Source organism: Hypanus sabinus, chromosome 16 (genome assembly GCF_030144855.1).
Source record: "Hypanus sabinus isolate sHypSab1 chromosome 16, sHypSab1.hap1, whole genome shotgun sequence".
In the NCBI taxonomy this organism is placed as follows: Eukaryota; Metazoa; Chordata; class Chondrichthyes; order Myliobatiformes; family Dasyatidae; genus Hypanus; species Hypanus sabinus.
The window spans coordinates 26,763,758-26,783,333 of record NC_082721.1 but is presented as its reverse complement, the minus strand read 5'-3'; the positions used below and the strand labels follow the sequence as shown (position 1 = coordinate 26,783,333).

The 19,576-nt window shown below is 41.9% G+C and overlaps 2 protein-coding genes across 4 annotated transcripts in view; one reads left to right on the top strand and one right to left on the bottom strand.

The window, feature by feature from the left end:
- Positions 1–363: 363 nt before the first annotated feature.
- On the top strand, positions 364–12,832 carry rex1bd (required for excision 1-B domain containing). Of its 2 annotated transcripts, none has more exons than XM_059991379.1 (5): positions 364–516; positions 3,239–3,321; positions 4,767–4,971; positions 5,933–6,021; positions 12,444–12,832. In XM_059991379.1, exons 1-5 carry the CDS (start codon positions 514–516, stop codon positions 12,601–12,603), a joined length of 540 nt encoding a protein of 179 aa, XP_059847362.1. In that variant the 5' UTR covers positions 364–513; the 3' UTR covers positions 12,604–12,832. The 2 variants fall into 2 exon arrangements, with proteins under 2 accessions (XP_059847362.1, XP_059847363.1); XM_059991380.1 differs by lacking the exon at positions 12,444–12,832 and adding an exon at positions 7,377–7,617 and having other exon boundaries at positions 365–516.
- The window catches only part of crlf1b (cytokine receptor-like factor 1b), a 42,633-nt gene continuing 30,821 nt past the window's right edge, over positions 7,765–19,576 (bottom strand). For both annotated transcript variants that reach the window (XM_059991377.1, XM_059991376.1), the window contains exons 4-9: positions 17,991–18,160; positions 16,891–17,048; positions 14,375–14,543; positions 13,790–13,968; positions 12,847–12,883; positions 7,765–11,267 (exon numbers count right to left, since the gene is read on the bottom strand). In XM_059991377.1, coding sequence (XP_059847360.1) covers positions 11,251–11,267; positions 12,847–12,883; positions 13,790–13,968; positions 14,375–14,543; positions 16,891–17,048; positions 17,991–18,160 — 730 coding nt within the window. In that variant the 3' untranslated portion in view covers positions 7,765–11,250. The remainder of the gene's footprint in view (positions 11,268–12,846; positions 12,884–13,789; positions 13,969–14,374; positions 14,544–16,890; positions 17,049–17,990; positions 18,161–19,576) is intronic.

Below are 19,576 nucleotides of genomic sequence, written 5' to 3'. Positions count from 1 at the left end.
TAAAATGTCTAAAACGATATTTCGACAAATACATCGAGCGGAAAGTTAGAGGGATGTGGGCCAAATACGGGGACATGGAACTACCTTCAGTAGACATTTGGGCTGCGTGGATGTCCTAACACGGCTTCGTTGGCTGGAGGCGATAACCGACCCTTCGGCCCCATCCGTCGTGGTGTGATCGTGGGAGCACGCTCTGCTGTGCAGTTCGCCTGCCGGCCTGTAGAGGCGCAGTCGCGCTGTTGTAGCGCAGTGATGAACGCGCCAGACGGCACAAGGATGACTTTGCTGCAGTAACAGGAGTTCGCCTTGGCGGTGCTGTTGGGGCTGCATCCACTGGGCTGCAGTGACTCCGCCTGCCGGCGGTGGCGCTGCCGGTGGAGGTCCCGATGTGACGTAGTACCGCGCTGAGGGCGGCGGCGGTGCTGTGTGGGGAGGCCGGCCTGGCCGGAATTCCAACGCCCGGCTTCAGCTCCTCCCCTGTGGCTAATCGGGAGCAGGCAAGGGGCAGGCGCTATGGTGAGTAAGGCCTGCAGTGGGTAGTGGGGTTCCGTCACACCATGGATCCAGTTACCCCGCTCCTTTAGGGTCTTGGAAGCTTCACCCCCTCCCCCGGAGATCGGCGAGGGAACGAGGTTCACGGGTGCAGGGTTGGAAGGAAAGCGATGGAGAAGGGGCAGGCAGAACGAGAAAAATCAAACAGGTGCATTCTGTTTATAAAACATAGGAGGAGAATTAGGCCATTCAGCCCGTTTGGTGCCTCAAGGTTTGTCCGCCCCTCCATCAGATGACGGCCGTATCTCAGTACCGCTTCCCTGAAGGACCCATAGATTTCTTTAATATCCAAAAAAAAATCCATTGAATGTCCCGAGAAACCAAACCTCCACATCTCCTCTGAGTAGGGAATTTTCATTTCTTTCTGGCATGGATGACCCCATATTCTGAGACAATGATTCCAGGGTCTACGCACGCCCGCTAGGTGATGGATATTCCCGGTATCTACCCTGTCAAGCTCTGGGAGAATCTTGTACATTTTAATAAGACCACCTCGTGCTGAAATGTTTGGAGAATATGCTGCACATCAATACATATGATAAATTCCTCATCCCAGCTTTCAATCTTTGAACCTTCATTGCACTCTCTCTATGCCACGAGTCTATAGCAAAAATAACCTCCTGTCAGTCAAGAAATCGCACCTAAACATGCATCCCAGAAGTTGTTTCACCAGATGTTATATAATTGAGCAAGAATTTAATTGACTTTATTTCTTACATCCCTCACATACACGAAGGGTAAAAATCTTCACGCTGCGACGTGCACTTTATGGTAGTTTGTAATAAATAGAATGTATATAGCATAGAAATACAGTTGTATCAGCATGAGTTAATCAGTCTGATGGCCTGGTAGAAGGAGTTGTCCCGGAGCCTGTTGGTCCTGGTTTTTATGCTGTGGTACCGTTTCCCAGATGGCTGCAGCTGTTTGTGGTTGGGGTGACTTGGGTCCCCAGTGATCCTTCGGGCCCTTTTTACACACCTGTCTCTGTAAATGTTATACTGGGATCCCCTTCTAATAATAAAGGCCAACTTGCTGTGTGTGTTTGTGCTAAACCTGCACATTAATCTTTTAGGAGTTTGTGTCAAAGAACACCCAAACATTTTCTCAACACCAACTCTTTCAATCTTTCATACCTTTTTCCAACTGAAATGGATTACCATGTTGTTGAGGTTACAATGAGCTCGGCTAATATCTCATTAATCAGTGGAGCAAGTTCTTTCTACTAAATCACATGGCTATTTACAGGCTCATCAGTGGCATGTGTAGTGGTTAGCACAATGCTTTACAGTACAGGCAAACCGGGTTCAATTCCCACCGCTGCCTATGAGGAGTTTGCATCATCTCCCTGTGACCGCCTGGGTTTCCTCCTGTGGTCCAAAGACATACTGTTTGATAGGTCATTGTAGGTTGTCCCCTGATTAGATGGGATTAAATCAAGGGATTGCTGGGCAGCATGGCTGTAAGGGCCAAAAGGTGCTATTTCCGCTCTGTAAAAACGATATATAGCACCTAAATTTCCTCTGCATTTTTTCATGGTAGAAATGGGGTGAGATAAGACTGAGAGGAGGAGTGAGTGTAATTACTTCAAGAAGAGTGACATCATGGCTGAACTGATTGGTTACCCATCGCCTCCTGGTATGGTGACTGGAGGCACCATCCATCTTTTTGACTCCCACGATCCAGGATATGCCTTCTTGTTGCTACCATCAGGGAGGAGCTACAGGACCCGCTACAGGAGCAGCTTTTTCCCTTCTGCCATCAGATTTCTGGGTGGTCTCTGAGCACCTTATCCATGAAGGGATGTGCTGCCATTGGAGAGAGTCCAGAGGAGGTTCACAAGAATAATTCCTGGAATGAAGGAGTTAAGATACGAGGAGTGTTTGATGGCTCTGGGTTTGTGCCCATTGGAGTTCAGAAGAATGAGGGGCAATCTCATCAGATATTGAAAGGTCTGGCTAGAGTTCATATGGAGAGGATGTTTCCTTTAGTGGAGGAGTCTAGGACCAGAGGGCACAGCCTCAGAATTAAGGGATGTACATTTGCAACAGAGATGAGGAAATTTTTCTTAAGCCAGAGGGTGGTGAACCTATGGAACTCTTTGCCACACATGGCTGTACAGGCCAAGTCGTTAGGTATACTTAAGGCAGACCTCGGTAGGTACTTCATTAATCAGTGCATCGAAGGTTACTTGAGCAGGCAAGAGAATGGGGTTGAGAGGGATAATAAGTCAGCCACGATGGAATGGTGGGCAGACTAGTGGGCCGAACAGCCTAAATCTGCGCATTGGTCTTATGGTCAATGGTTACCCCACTAAAAGTACATAATTGGCTCGAAAGTGTTTTGAGGCATCTTGTGATGATGAAAGACACTAGAAACACAAGTTTATGTAGATTTTAGTGTTTGGCAAATGAGCCCCAGTTGGAAAACAAGGAAAAAGTGTTTTGTGAAATGATTTATAATCTGGAATTTTTTTACCTCAAAAATTGTTGGGAATTTACTCAACAGTAACTTTAAAAGGAAAATTGGATTGGTACCGAGAGAGCTAATATTAGGACAGTTCTGGTTGAAGTGAGCAAGTAAGACCAGGTAAATAGCATTTTCAAGAAACCAGCCCAAATGTGACGAGCTGAAAGCTCTCCATTTGCATCGTGCATCTTACTAATCATTTCTTTTGTTTTGGTCATAGAATGCAAGTAGTCTGACAGCGTTGGTGCGGAGCCTGTATACCCTACAGGAGGAGCGTGTTGAAGCTTATAGGCTGTTTGATTTGTAAGTAAATATACCCTACAAATTTCTTTAATCACTTAAAAAAGACAAATTCCCAGTTTCCCCTTTCATTCCTGTATGGATTGTACTTTGGTTTTGGCGCGTGTCTCTCTCTCATAGGAATATCTGCATTACCAAAGCAGCCGCATTTTAAGAAATTTGTCTCCTTTTCCCCCAAGTCAACTTTTATCTGTCAGATCTTCCATCCCAACAGATCTTGAGATCACAAGCTAGTATCTGCTGCGTTATTAAACATGCAACTGGGCTCACATTCCAAATCAATTAAACAACTTTATTTATAGAAGTTAAACAAGTTGGACACAAAAGGAGTAATTATACTGAAAGGTGCATGACTGACATGCTGTAACAGGCAGCAGAAATCACTTACAGTTCTGGTTTAATCTTTAAATCGTCTAATCATTCAACTTGGTTTCTACAAGTTTTGCATTTCACTCTCACTTAGAATATTTGTTGCTTTTTTTCTTATTCTTAACTCTGACATTTTATCTGCATATCACTCACATTCTTTGTTCATTCTCCATCTGATCACCCACTTGCTCTCTGCCATGCTTATGTTTGTCTTTCATTTGCAATTTCTCTCTGCTTCTCAACCTCCTAGTTCATCATTTGCCCTTTTCTTTAACCCATTTTCACATTCCCAATCTCTGAATTTCATGTTTCTAACCTATTTTTCCCCAAAAAGTGCCCATTACCTTGCGTCCTTTGGTAATCCTTGCTTCCTCCCACAATCTGCTCTCCCTCTTTCCCATCCCAGCCTCAGCTGCCTTCTTCCCCACCACAACTCCACCGGCCTCCATCTTTACCCTTCTCCCTACCCCTCCCACTCGCTTTAGCATGCTTCCTGCCTCCCAAACCATCCCTATTTTCCCCACCCTCTCTCTGGAGATCCCCATCCCTAACCCACCCTTTCTCTGGAGCTCTCTACCACATTCCACTCCATCCCACCTTTTCTGTGGAGTTTCCCACCCAACCCTCTTTATAGGGTTCCCCACTGCATCCCACCCCACCCTTTCTCTGGACTCCCCCCATCCCACACCAGCCTCTAGAGCAGGGGTTCTGAACCTGAGGTCCATAGACCCGTTGGTTAATGTTAGGGGTCCATAGCATTAAAAAGGTTAGGAACCCTTGCTCTACTGATTTACTTCTCCCCTGCACTCAATCTGTGGCATTTCCCCAACCCCACCCAGCTCCCACTTCCATTCTGACCTCCTTCTTGCCCCCCCCCAACACTTCCTTCCTCCATCCCACCACCCTCTTCCACACTCTACTGTATCCCCCTGCATTTTACCAGAGCTCCCCTAGGCTTTACCTCCACTGATCTCAGCTAACAGAAGAGAACCAGAGGCAGGGTACCTCATGATTGCTGGAAAACTGGTGTTTAAAAAACCACAGGCATCTATGATCATTTTAACTGCTCTCTGTTCCAGAGGACACCAGGCTTATCTCCGCTCAGCTCCTCATTATGACTTCATCAGATACCGGCAACTTGTACATGAAATCACACAGGCCTTTAACCGCATCTCAAAGGAAGTGATTCATCTCAGGGATCGATTTCATGAGGAGTTCGACCGCCCAGACCTCTCAAAACACATTGAAAGAATTCAGGAACGGGAGCAGGAGAAACTGGTGATGGTAAGGTGTTGGGGTGTTATGAAGGAAGAGGGATAGTTGTGAGATACTGTGGGTATGTGTGGAGTTTGAGGGAAAGGTGATGTTGGGAGAATACAGGGAGAGGCAATTGTTTATAAACAGTAGAAACAAAGGATAGATTTTGAAAGAGTAAGTAAGGACATATTATTTCTCTTAGGAGGAGGGTTAGTAACCAGAAGACAGCGTTAGGGTGATCACCAAAAGAACCACGTGGAAGATTAGGATTTTCTTTTGGACGCAAGTCACAGTGACCTGAAATGATCTGTTTGAGAAGGCAGGAAAAGCATAAATACTTGCAGTGTTAAAACTTGTAGATCAATAGTGAAAAAACAAGCAGATCAGATCAGTCTTGCCGAAGCGTCTCGGCCTGAAATGTCAACTGTATTTTATTTCCATAGACGCTACTTGGCCTGCTGAGTTCCTCCAGCATTTTGTGTGTGTTGCTTAACTCAGATTAATTCATTGTTGTTGTTTAAAAAGCACAATTATGAAATTGTCTTCTAGAGACACAAGAAACTGCAGATGCTGAATATGCAGCACCAGGCAATCTGTTGGATCCGCTGAGTACCTTCAGCAGATTATCTTCTGGCTCCATCTAACATCGTCATATGTGGGTCAGTACATTGCAGATACCAAGCAGCAAACCTGGGGAATCTTCCCTCAGCCCACCTCAGCATGGCACCATTCATTTTCCATTTTGATTGAGCTGACATTAGGCAAAAATTAGATCTTCTCACTGCTCGTGAGATTGTTGAAGCCCAAGCTGCTGTCATTTGGCTAGCCAGCCTCATGGGAATGAGGCCATGAGTGCTCATTCTGCTTTCTCGTGGACATTCCTGAATTAGTACAGTATAACTGAGAAAAGTGAATGTGTCTAGTATCCTAAGGAAAGGACAATGTGATTTGGAGAGGTAAAGTTCATACTTCTGTTCTCGTCCTCCAGACAGCTCAACTACAACTTGCCAAACAGAATGCATTGGACCATCCAGGGAATGAAACATACGAGGAGGAAGCTCGGGAACTGAAGCACAGGTGGGAATATTGCATCATACACCTTTTCCGAGGTTGGCTGCCTTGTGCACACTTGCCCATGTCCTGGCCTGCTTGACCCCAACCACTGAATCTGGCTGCCACTCCGTGAGCTGATGGTTGGGGCAGTGAGTACCTTGAGCTCTCAGGACTCAGGTTTAAAGGAAACCATTGTTTCCTAAAGCTTGGACTGAACGACAAAGATATGATTCCAATTGTCACTGTTAGAAGAAAGCCAATTCTGTGATGTACTGTAATGGGGGTAATATCATGGAGGGGTTTAATGAGTTGAAATTAATGGCACACATTAAAACTAGGGCTCTGATTTTAAATGCAAGGCAGTCACTAAAAAGTCTAGTTGAAATTCAGGTGAAACCCTTCCCCAATGATTGTTGATAACATGAAACATGATGTGAATAGTTGAAGCTCTCTACATGGATGCATTTGAAATGAAGTTTGATAAAAATATAAGAAAGTGAAGAACAGAATATATGTTGATAGGTTGGGAAATGATTATTTATGAGGAGGAAAATCACCAGAACAAACTAACCAGACCAAATAGTCTGTTTCTAAGACATAAACTATATATAGAAGCAGGAGGTATACCCATGACCTTCTAACAAAAGTGAAGGTGCTACTGCTTGACACACTTTGCTATGTCTTGCTGCACTCCCCCTCCTTTCTCCATGCCCTGGTCCAGACAAAGAGTGCGTCCTAGGATCCTTTTCCTGACTCGATGTTAGGTGAGGATTGAATGGGCAAATCAACTTCCCAGTGATAACCTTAGTCAACTTAGGACAGACCTTCATAATTCAAACTGTCACCTCTGGATGTTTCTCAAAACAACAATGCTGAATTGTATATTATTTATCATGTTGTCAGCCATGATAAGTGCTCTTGATTGTAACTGTCATCAGTACCCACTGGGCTGAGATAGATGAATTGGTAATGGTTGGGGAGAAGCAGCCAGGATTTCCTCTTCCATTCATTCTCCACTTACCCTAGAAACTACCTCTCTCTCACCTTGGTATCTGCACAAGGCTCTTGGTATCATTGAATTTTGTTACAAAGCACTGCACTTCCAAATACGAGGAAATCTGCAGATGCTGGTCTCGGCCCGAAACGTCGACATCGCTTCTCCCTATAGATGCTGCCTAGCCTGCTGTGTTCTACCAGCATTTTGTGTGTGTTGCACTTCCAAATAGCTTGCTTTTACATACTGACTAAGCATGTGATGTACTGCTGCTTTAACAAGCCTGTAGAGGGCAGCCTGTAGAACCTGCAGTCAAAGTGGTCACAGCACTGATGAGTCCTTCTCCCCAGTTCTGATTTTTCTAAATGTTTATCACTTTCTCCAGGATTAATAAAACCATTGAGGCAATCAATGAGATTCTTCAGGACTTCAAATATGATTCTGAAGAGATCGAATCCAGTGGATAGTCCAGTGAGGAAGATCTGTCAGAGACACTGGATTAGTGCATAAAGTTATTCCTTGGAGTCACCTTTCCCTGCCTGCAGTGTCCAGGATAGCTTCCTACTCTGCCTGAGGATGGAACTATTGTTGTTTTGCATCTCTTCAGTACTTGTCAAGACCTCTGTGTTGCCACAGTCTGGCCCAAGCAAATGCATTCTCAGAGGAAGTGCAGGATATACAGGGGATCATTTTGAGCAAAATGTGTCTAAAATAACAAACTGTTTCTGATGAGAATGCAACAATTGAGTTAAGAAATGACTTAACCTTCACTGTATTCACTGAGCTAGCGATCTGTATGTAACATTCATCCACTAGGCTTGTCTTTCTGGGGTCCAGCCATTTGATGAGTGGTCTTAATCTGTGATACTGCACTATCTTGTATATGCTAGGCAGGTATCTATGTGGTTGCATTTGGCACACCCTGTGATGTGTCTCCTTGTTGTTGATGTGATAGGCCCTGCCTCACTGCTGTACTGGAAGTGTTGGTGTGAATTATCTACCCAAGTCAATGGAATCATTGCAGGCAATTTAGCAAAAACATTATCACTCTTTTCCAATTGAAGTCTGATTACATTGGAAAGTCTGCGTTTCTCAAGACCAATGAAGGATCTGCTTCTTGAAATATAGCAGGCACTCAATTACTTCTTTCAAATCTTAAAAGTATTTCATTTACTGGAACTACCAATGAGATATCATCTCGTGTTAAAAGTAATAAAATTTAATAAAATAAAACAGCACAGAGGAAAACCACCAACTCCAAGTCTGAAGCCATGGTTAAGAAGATCATTTTGTTAGCTGTAATGTTATTTGCATCATTTTATGTGTTGAAGATGTGAAGTATTAAGAAATGATATTTATTATAAATATTAAAACAACAAGGATATAAAATGGAGAAACGTAATGATAGGAAGTAAAATCCACCACCAAAGTTTATAATCCACAAAACAACTCAGTAATCCCCAACAGAAGTCATTGAAACTAGAGCAGGAAAATGTTGGAATTTACTGAACCCCAGAATTCTCATTATGGAGTCATTGTCCAGGAACTACTTCCTTCTGGCATCAGTAAAAACTCATTGGGCATTCCAGTTCTGTTTCCTAGCCCCCACAGTGATTGTAGAGACCAGTTTCTTGAGAGACTTTACCAAGAGAGCAAGAAGTATGCTAGAATTTTGCACTCATATCAATGATAACAGCAGAGTCCTTTGGTAAAAAAAGTGGCAACTGAAATACACACCCTGCTATCAGTGTCTAAAAATCTCAGCTTCTTGCAGACAGACCAATTGGCTTGGGTGGCCTTTTTATGTAAAATCTGCAACACACAGTGATATCTTTGAATCCTGGCATTTTTAACATTGACCCCGAGATAGTTAAGAATGTTGACTTTGATCCCATCTAAGATCTAACTGAAGGGACCTCTCCACATCTTACACTATAAAATTGGATGGAAGTCTTCTTTCCTATTAACAATGCCTTCACTCCTACAAGAATGCACATTGTTTGACTTGTGATGTTTGACTGCATAACCAACACTGACACAACCTCACAGGTAGGAAGGATTAATACTAAAGACAAGTCATTTCTTTTAATCAAGTACTCCTTTTATAATAACCTATAACTTGAACTTTAAAATGCCTGAATTACAATCTTAAAAAAATCAGTATTTTAACATTTTTAAATCTTCAATTAAGATTGAATACAATTCATTTACAATTAAATTTTTCTGGGAGCTGGCTTTAAAACATCAAAATCCAATTCAAGTAGAACTGTAGCAGGATCATCACTTTCATATATCTTTACTTCCTCCTAATGCCTCAGTAACCACAAATGGAGGCTGCTGAGTAACTCTGGGAACTAAAAATCTTTTAGTTAAGATAGTCATTATTGGTCATTTGCAGTTCCACAGTTACTCTCATCCTAGCTGGGCTTGATGCAGTCTGACCACACTATCAGCAGATTTTGCAAGCAGAACCTGTGGAGTCCTCAGTTGAGACATTATTTTCCCATTGACAGCTCTGCCTGGGCTCAGATTCTCCATTGAGGAGACCATCTAGACTGTTCAATACTCAAGCCCGGCAACTTCTAGGAGGTCCACTTGGTCATCAAAAGTGGTTGTTCACATGAAAACGTGTACATGTGACTGCCAGATTACCAAGTGTAGATAATTGTGACTAACAATGGTAATGAGTACCCATTCAATAGGTACGCATCGCTTCTGTGCACTTGCCATTTTCACTGATTACCTCCTGACCAGAGGCTTTATCTGTAATCATTAAGAACAGGGTGATGGGGGACAATTCAATCAGTACTTGGACCTCTGAGTCATTGCCTCTATTCCCATGCAGATCAGAAGCTGATGGTTTGTAGGAGAATGAAATTGAACTGGGGGGGGGGGGGTGTGGAAGAATTGTAGATAATAAAGGGGGTTGATAGATCCTAGAAGTAACTGAAAGAGAGATGGCACATTGTAGAAAGTCGATTTCTTTATAAACAACACTGGGTCCATGTGACCTGGACTAATATTTTCTCTCCACAGCTGATTTTTATCTCCACTCCATTCACCAGCCTTTGCTTCACATTCCTCAATACCTCTACTCCACAAAACCGTCTTGAAAGCCCTCTTGAGCCTTGGCAGCCATAGCTTTTTGGGGAGAAGGTCCAAAATAGCACCACCCTCTGAGCTTGGGTAAAGCTGTTTGTATAGATATGTGCTGTTAAACCCATCCTGCTGTTCCTCAGCAATCTTTTCCATTATGGGGATTAGATTAAACTGGTTGATAAGAAGCCAGGATCATTTCTTCCTTACAGCTTTTACAGTATATTGCAGCCACTACAAATGATGTGTGACATCAGTTCTTCTGTTACATCACAGAGAAACTTCTCCAAACAAATAATGTGAAACTTGATTGCTTTAAATGCTATTTTTGATTTATTCAAAAGTAACATGATTTGAAGTACTCAGTTCAGTCAGTTTGTTGTGCTGTAGGAGATAACGTTACCTGTACTGAATTTTTCAATGATCCATCTGTCTCAAATTTACTTGAGAGCTTTGGGTGCATTGTCCTCTGAACGTTGAGCCGTTCAGTAAAAGCAACTACTTGAATTATGTAGCACCTTTAACGAAGTAAATGCACCTATGGTCATTGACAGAGCATTAGCAGTCAAAAATAATGATAAGTATGAATACTAGGACAGATGTTATAAAGCTTAGCTAAGGAGAGAGATTTTAAGGAACATTTTAAGGAGACGGCAGAGGTTTGGGGTAGCTGAAGCCACAATCATCACTGGTGGAATAAATGAGAGGCCAGAACTGTAGAGGTCTTGGTTAGCTGAAAGAGATTACAGCAATAAGGCATGGTGAGAATGATTGAGAAAACATGGATTAATAGAAGCATCAAGTTACAAATTCAGGCATTTCAAGAAGTGTCAAATAGTCGTATCAATCAGTAGTGAAACTAAGAGCCTCAAACCTCTTGACACTGAAATAAGAAGCTAATTAAAATTGAAAACAGAACACAGACCAATTGAAGAATAAATTTGTCCTGAGACTCCAAAAGTGAAATGTTTGTGACTTTAACACCTGCTACCCTTTCATCTCCTTTAATTTTATTCATGAACCAGGATCTAAATATATTTTGTCAGTAACAGTGTGAACCAAGAAACTGCTGTTTCCCATATTTCTAGATTAATGATCATGATGCTGTGGCAATCTTCCATGTGCACAGGAGCATTTTCTTTTGGATGACGTCATCTCTGGAGTTACCGAGCGGGAGTATCTGAAAAAAAATGCAAAGGTATAAAATTCAGAATGAGGTAGCTGGGCAAGGACTGAGTGAGTTAAACAGAAAAATAAGGGAAAATAAAGAAAAAGAATGAGAGACAGAGAAAGAGCATCTTTCACTGGCATCCAAGACAGATTATTCTCCGAGATGCTGTTCCAGATTCTCTGGGAGAAGAATCTTTTTACAAATACTGATGTTTGTTATAATATTAGAGATTGGAAGTGTTTGTAGCTGTGTCAAAGCTTGAGAGAAATTCCATTAGCTGGCGTAATTGTTTGCTACAAGATTAAATTTCTATTCTTATTTTTCATGAAAGAAAACCTGAGATTTAATATGTAGATAATTAATGTCTGCAATTTTTACCCTTGGCCCTCTCCATATTTGACGTAACAGTACATAGAGATTTGCTGCACTTGCCTATGATTTTTTAAATTTATGCAGTGCAGGTCCCTCATGAGACGATTGATTTATTGTCAGGTGAAAGGCATCTGGTATGTGGATTTCAGCACTGCAGATCCATCCGCTTAACTTTAAGATTGATTCCTTGAGTCAGCAGTACTAGTCAACTTCTCATAATCTTCTAAATCCATTAGCTGTCCCAGGCGCATCCTCAGGTGAACCTCCATCCCCTCAGCCACTATGCCAATCCTGCTCCGGCCTGATGTCCATATCAGAAGTTTACCTTTGCCCTTTGCTGAAGCCACAACCCTCCCAACCCACTTTTGAGTTCTCTCTTCGGCATTGACAGTGGTGCAGAGGAAAGATTTCTCAGCTACAGTAAGCATATAATGCCCATCCGCCTGTCTGGCTGTTATAGACAAATGAAAAATTCTGTTGGCTGCTGTAGACTGCTGATTTTGCAAACACTGAAGAACTTCTATACACATTTACTAGTGGCAAAAGTGTTGGTAACCCATAGATACAGATTATCAAGAGAAAGACCCAGAGAAGAAGAATGTGTCGTGAGCTGGAATGTGCTCTTGTAATGATGACAAAGCAAATTCAAAAATGTTATGAGGGATGAATTGTCTAAGGCTCTGGGTAAAAAGTAGTTGAACTAACTGGGGAGTTCTTTTGAAGAACTGGGCTAAAAGTTTATTTGTATTCTGTGACTGCTGGTCAAGATTAATCCAGTGGGTAAGAATGAATGTTTTTTAATTGGCTTTGCAGATGTAGATGTCACAGGCACAGACACATTGGGTGGAAAAGTGGGAAGGAGACTGCTAGAGGCAGGAGATCATATGATGAAACCTCCAGAGATAAGTCGAAGCAAAGGTGCCAGGAGGCACGTATGATACTGGCAACAGCAGTGGAGAATGAAGAAAGCTAAAGATGGAAGCTCAGCTAAGAGAAGCTGGCTCAAAGCAGAGATTTTCTCACAAGTAATAACGAACACTTCAGGGATTGCTCAATATATCCAAAGATTAGTTTTGATTCAACTGTGTAGGGCATTAACACTCAGGGTAATCAGACTGTATCAGGTTCACAAAGTACATTTCGCTGAAGAGGTCTGTACTCTTGCTATCTGATTATTCAAAATGATCACTGACATTTTCATTGCTGTTTCACTCACCCTCCTGCGATCCAATGAAAACAGAGACTTCTTGATTCTGTGGGGAAACAACGGAAGAGTTAAAATACTGAGACCAGAAATTAAGAGGGTTTGGGATTGTGGAGTATAAGGTGGTGGTGGTGGGACAGGAGTAGCTGAGGGATGATTTAGGGAGGAATGTACAGTAAAGAAATGGGAAAAAAGAGACTTTATAATTACCTACTTCCTTTGCTGCAGTCCATTGTTCAAAGTGAGACAAATCCCATCTCCCACTGAATGGCATGCCTGCCCTTCTCCCCTTTCACCATCCTCAGTACCCATCTGAAGTGCACCCAAGAGGGTCACTGCCTTGCCCTGGTCCATGGGCTTATGGATTCAAGCTCTAAAACGGAATCTCGAGGTCCAGAATGCAGAGTGAAATCCTTGGTGTCAGTATGAAGTCAGCACCATAGATTTGGATGGTGCCATGTTTCTGATGAACCGATAATCTGAGGCCTCCCTTCGGGAGTAATTTATGAGTGTAAATTATCCCAGTAAACTACCTTACAGAAGAGGAGAGTTTTCCCTACTATCCTAAATTCAATTGCATCCCTCAAGAGGTAACCTGGTCACCATCACATTGGGGAGACTTCCAGCCCTGTTTCTGATAATACAACAGTTATTGCACTTCAAAAATGGCTGTAAACCACTATGGGCATCCTAAGTTAGTAAAATCCCTCCAGAAATGCAAGTCTCCTTTGCTCAGTGTCAAAAATAAAAAAAAGAACAGCAGATGCTGGAAATCCAAAATGAAAACAGATAATGCTGGGAATAGTTCTGATGAAAAGCCATCAACCTGTAATGTTATCCTCTGTCTGTTGCTGCTGCCTGACCTGCCGAGTGTTTCCAGCAGCTTCTGTTTTCACGTTCAGCCTGCGGTTGTGCGTTGAAGTTGAGCGCAAGACTCAGCGAGTGGAATATTTACCTGGTTGCGTGTCTTGTGGGACTTCTGCAGCCACACACGCCATTGGTCATACAGTTTGATGTTGAGGGCTGTACATCCGTAGGCATGCTTCTTCACCCAGCCAAAGAATTGCTTCAACTCCCGTCTCAGGTTTGAGCCACTCTCTCCACTTTTCTGGTAACAAGTATTGCTGGAGCGCTCTGTTAACACACAGAGGGACTGTATTATTTACCTCCAGCATTAAAAAATCAGTGTATTTCTTCATCACCATAAGCTCTGACATATCAATACCTCTTTATACAGTTCTTAGTCCTGTTCATTATAGAGTGAAATTCCCTCTGCATTATTCAGTTCCACATTCTCAGGGCAGGGTATCACAAATCGGAGTACTGTACAAATAGTTCCAGGATGGGACCTTGTGCAGTAGATAAAAGTATTTCGCCCTCATCACTCCCTGTCTTAAGTAGGCCACTCTCAAAAGTAAAGTTGTGATATGTTTGCTGGTTATTTATCTGTCGAACTTGGGATCCTGTGTGGTGGGTTTTATGTAGAGAATTGGACGAGGCATGTCTGAGGGTTGATCTCAATAGATGTGGCGACACTCACCATTCCGGGGAGTAGAGGCAGCTGTAGGGATACTCCATTCACTCCAAATTCCTGCCTTCCTGGACCCATAAATACCAACTGGGTTACATCGCACCTGCACAAAGTACACAGTTCCTGGCCTCAGCCCTGCCAGACGGCACAAGGTTTGATTTCCAATGTCGTCCACAACCTTCCATGAGAAATCGGGGAAGAGAGTGTTAAATTACAAAGCTGAATTACGCAATCTAAGCCTACAACAGCTATTTGTGGCACTTGATATGATCAAAGCAGTTTGTAGGCTAGAGAGAGAATCTATTTTCTCTGGTGTTCTGTAGGAGTTTAGAACAAGGTGATATAAAATGAGAGCCAAGCCATTCAGGGATAATGTCAGGAAGTGTGCCTTAGGGCAGTGAAAAGTTTGAACTCTACACAAAATGTTGAGTATAATGGAAAAGTTAAAATCTGTGATCATTATTTAAAGGATACGGTATTAAGATCAGAGGAACCTAAAAGAGTCGTTTGTGTTAAGGTGCATATCAGTCAGTACCTAATTAATTGTTAAAACATCTGAATGGCATCTTCCTGTTAATACATGCATCAAATAGAGATTGACATGACGAAATGCACAAATAGATTTATTTATTTAGAAATAGAAAGAAACTGGAGCACCAGGAGGAAACCAACACTGTTATGGGGAGAACGTACAATCTCCTTACAGACAGTGGTCAAAATTGGACCCCGGTCACTGACACTGTAATAGTGTTACACTAACTGCTATGGTGTCGCCCTAATAAATGCCAGTCTGTTTTCTGTTGAGTAAAGAAAGCATGGTGTGACGTAATAGATCTTAACACTATGAAAGCTGTCGACAGAGCGGGTGTAGAGAAAACAATTCCTTTAATATACGAGAATCACCAAAATTCAAAAGAACCCTGTTTATCTATAGCTTGATAAGAATGCAGAAATCTGTATAGTGTAAGTTCACTTAAGGAGAGATTGATGAAGCATCTGAGGGAGGAGGGAACAGAGATCAGGTACAGCTGAAGGATTTAGATAAGAGATGGAGCATAAATGGCAATTGGCCTGTTAGCTTGTCATAATTCTTATATAGTCCAGTGCAATCTAATGATTCTTCTAATGGTGCAGGATTTCCATCATCGTTCACATCAATACCTCTCCCTAAATGCTCAAAGTTAACCCTACTCAATACAGATACTTAAAAGGTGTCTATTCTTAATGTAAGCATGAGTTGTGAAAGGATATTGGATCACAGCAGGCATCACTGTTCCATTTTGACTTCATCTATTTACCTGCACAAGTACACATGCATACACACATACAAATGTAAAAAGGAACATAAATACAGAAAGATTTACCGAGATTACATATAAATATCCTGAACCAGTAGAAGACGAATCATAACAATGCAGATTTTGAAGTCTGTCTATTTGGCCACTATCTCCCACTGATTCAGTAACTCACTAACAGAACTGGAAAACAGGAGGGCATGTAGTACAAGTAACTAAAATCATGAAACATGATGAAAATAATGAAGGTGTGCGAGTAAATATTTTCTGGTGTGCACAGCACAGGAAATGAGTTTTAAAACACCAAAATTAGGAAATGTAACAAGATATGAAGGGGTGCTGGGTTGATATACTGTTAATGAGCAAAAAGACTAACAGGAAGCTGAAACCTTCGGGGATTTCCAGAAAGAACAACAAAGCAAATGGGAATAGGGGCTTGTTGAGATGCAGATAGGTGGGGGAGATGGGATGAAGAATCTCTCACATTTATTCGAAAGACTTACTTGGGTGAAGAATGTAAGAAGAAAGAGTAGGGGCCAGACAGAAAACCATTCATATCTGATCCACCATTCAATAATATCATGGTTGATTCTCTACCTCATTCCCACTATTACAGCCTGGGCTCCACAGTTTGGAGTGCAATTCCGGTGCCATTTTGTAAGGAGACTCTGTATGTCCTCCCATGGAATGTGTAGGGTTTCTCCGGTTTCCTCCCACAGTCCAAAGACAGTGGGTAGGTTAACTGGTCATTGTAAATTGTCCCATGATTAGCTTAGGGTTAATCAGTTTTGTCAGGGGTTGCTGGGGCAGTGGGGCTCAAAGGGTGGAGGGGTCTACGCCATGCTGTATTGCTAAATAAATATATATTTAAAACTTTGCCTGTCTGGAAATCTGTCCCCTGGTTTTAGCTTCTCTGCCCTTGAGAAACTTTTGCTCAAGAGTAATAATTATTATTAATAAATAATAATGAACTTAAAATAAGCAGAGGGATAAGAGTTTCTAATCAAGGGAGGGCAGTTAACCAGTCGTTATTAATACCAGGACTTGATGAGTACACACCCAGATCCTCCTGTGAGCTGTTACATGTGGCTAGAGTAGGTGAAGGATATTTACAGGTGGAAAGCACATTGAAGATAAGATTAGCATCTCATCCACAGTTCAGATAGTCCAAATCATCTCTGTGGCTGAGAATGTAAATGAGCAAAATAAGGTCTGAAATGTGGCAATTACCTTCCAGTCAGTGCTGTCCTCCACACGATAGCGGATCTGGTATTTGGCTTGAAAGAAGAAGTCCTTCAGAGCCGGCGGGGAGCTCCAACAGACACTGAGCTGATCCTCAAGATCACCAACACGATTCACCTGAACGTCGGACGGGGCATCAGTGGTGACTAATGAAAACGTAAAGGGTCAAGTGGAAATGTTAGCATTGTATACATCTTCACTGTGAATGTGTATGGGTGACAGGACAGCATCCTAACATTGACAACATGTGAAACAACACTGCCTGAAGGTGAAACAGCCCTAATTTGGCTGTAGTTTTGTAATTTTGTGTTAAAGCCAGGCCTGATTTATATTACATCTTACACAGAAGGAGGCTCTATGAAGCATGACCAGCTCCTAACGGAGCAGAATTATCAGTCCCATTCCCTTGAGAAGTTACAGTTGCTGGAATCTGGAGCAAAAGATCAACTGTTGAAAGAGCTCAAAACAAACAGACAGACTTTACTGATCCCAAGGGAAATTGAGTTTTGTTTCAGTCGCACCAACCAAGAATAGTGTAGAAATACAGCAATATAAAACCATAAATAATTAAATAATGGTAAGTTAATCATGCCAAGCGGAAATAAGTCCAGGACCAGCCTATTGGCTCAGGGGGTCTGACACTCCGAGGGAGGAGTTGTAGAGACAAAGGAATGCTTGACATTTCAGCCTGAGACCTGAAACATCAACCATCCCTTTGCATCTGCAGATGCTGTTTGACCCACTGAGTTCTTCCAGTAACTTAACTTTTAGTCACAGTTCCCTTCTTCTTTCCCTATAACTCAGTCCCACTCCCATGACCATCAACTTGATTCCTTTGCCACGTAAAAACATGGGGGGGTAATTTAAGTAGCCATATTTAGGATATTCAAGGAAACTGAAGCACGCTCCTGGGAAATCCATGCAATGGTAGGAAATGTACAAGTTCCACATGAGTGGCACCCTAGTCCAGGATTAAACTATGCTTCCTACTTGCTGTACCTTGTAAAAAAACACTTTTGTTTTGACATTTAGGTTGGACTTCTGGCAACAGAATGTAACCACATCAACACCCACAAAAAAACACTCACCCACATCCAGAATGTCCAGAGAGATGATGTCTGAAGCTGCTGAGCCCAATTTGTTTGAAGCCTCGACCCAGATTTCATATGGGGTGAAGAGAGCCAGATCCTTGGGGATGTAGCAAGAGTTTGGTCCGTCTGTGCCCATTTCCTGGCACTGGTTCTCTTTGCCATACCACCTGAGCAAAGCAATGGTGAATTGCTGGCATCTTTATTGTCTGCATTGTAGAACATTATCTTTTAAGTCTGTGAGAGTCTTAAGCAAATGGAATCGAGTCTGCGGTTATGCTACATCTCTGCCTTGACCTCTTTCTTGAGGCTGTTGGATCCTGATACTTTTATGATCCAAAGGCTCTTTGGAATTTAAGAATGAGGCATAAAACTTGTTGCTTACAGCCATTGTATTAAATGTTGAAAAATCAACAAGAGGGGATTGAGAGAACAAAGAAAAGACAAAGGAAAAAGCAGTCATAGTTGTCTCATACTCAGGCTAGAGATAACAAAAATTATAGTGATAATGAATTAACCTATCATAAAGCCAGATTCAAGTAGCGAGACACCTTCTCCTGAAAACTAAAGTTTCTCAGAAAATAAAGAAGCATCCATTCTGTAATTACTGGAAAATTCACTAAACAATTACATGTACAGTATGTAGGTGATTATATAAAAATGCAAGCAAGCATTGGAACGGTAAACAAGAAAACAACTACTTCACTTGTCCAATCACTGAACTGTTATCAGAATCTATGGAGGTCACTTTCAAGGACTCTTCACCTCAAATTCTCATATATATCTACAGTATCTAGCTATTTATCTATTTATTTTCTCTTTTTGTATTTGCACAGTTTGTTGTCTTTTGTATACTGGTTGTCCATCCTGTTGGTTGTGATCTTTCATTGATTCTATTGAGTTTCTTGTATTTACTGTGAATGCCCACAAGAAAATGGCTGTATATGGCGACATATATGTACTTTGATAATAAATTTTCTTTGAACATTGAACTTTGAAATAACAATTCTTTGCCCAAATCCAATAAGTCCTATCCTATAGAATTGTCCTATTCGAAGTGTCTGGGTTATTCCACTTCGCTGCTCCTCCCTTCTTGTCCTGATTTTCAACTAGCTGGAAAATGTTTCCAGCTAGTTTCCATCTATCTATCGTACCAAATACTTCTAAAAGTAAAAGTAAACAGATATATCCATAGAGTGTAGCTCAGTTTATTTAATATATCAGCAGACTTTAGTGCTTGGATTGCTGTTTTCTCTCTGTCAGCTCTGTATTGCGCTGTTTCCACATCTCTAGAGAGCTACTTAAACTCTCGAGCGTCTGACTTAGTGCTGAGAGTACAGCTACAGCTGCATCTTGAGATCTCTAAAGATGCAGCAGCACCATAGTTAAGTTGCTTATCTAGTAATTCCTTCACAGCAACTGGGAATATAAATTGATTTAGTTCAAGTAATCTTAAATATAAAGCTAATGTCAGTAATAGTGACTGTGAAATTGCCAGATTGCTATAAAAATCCCCTTGGTTCATTAATATCCCTGAAGGAAAGAAATCTGCCTTTTGTACCAGTTTGGCCTGAACATAATATCAT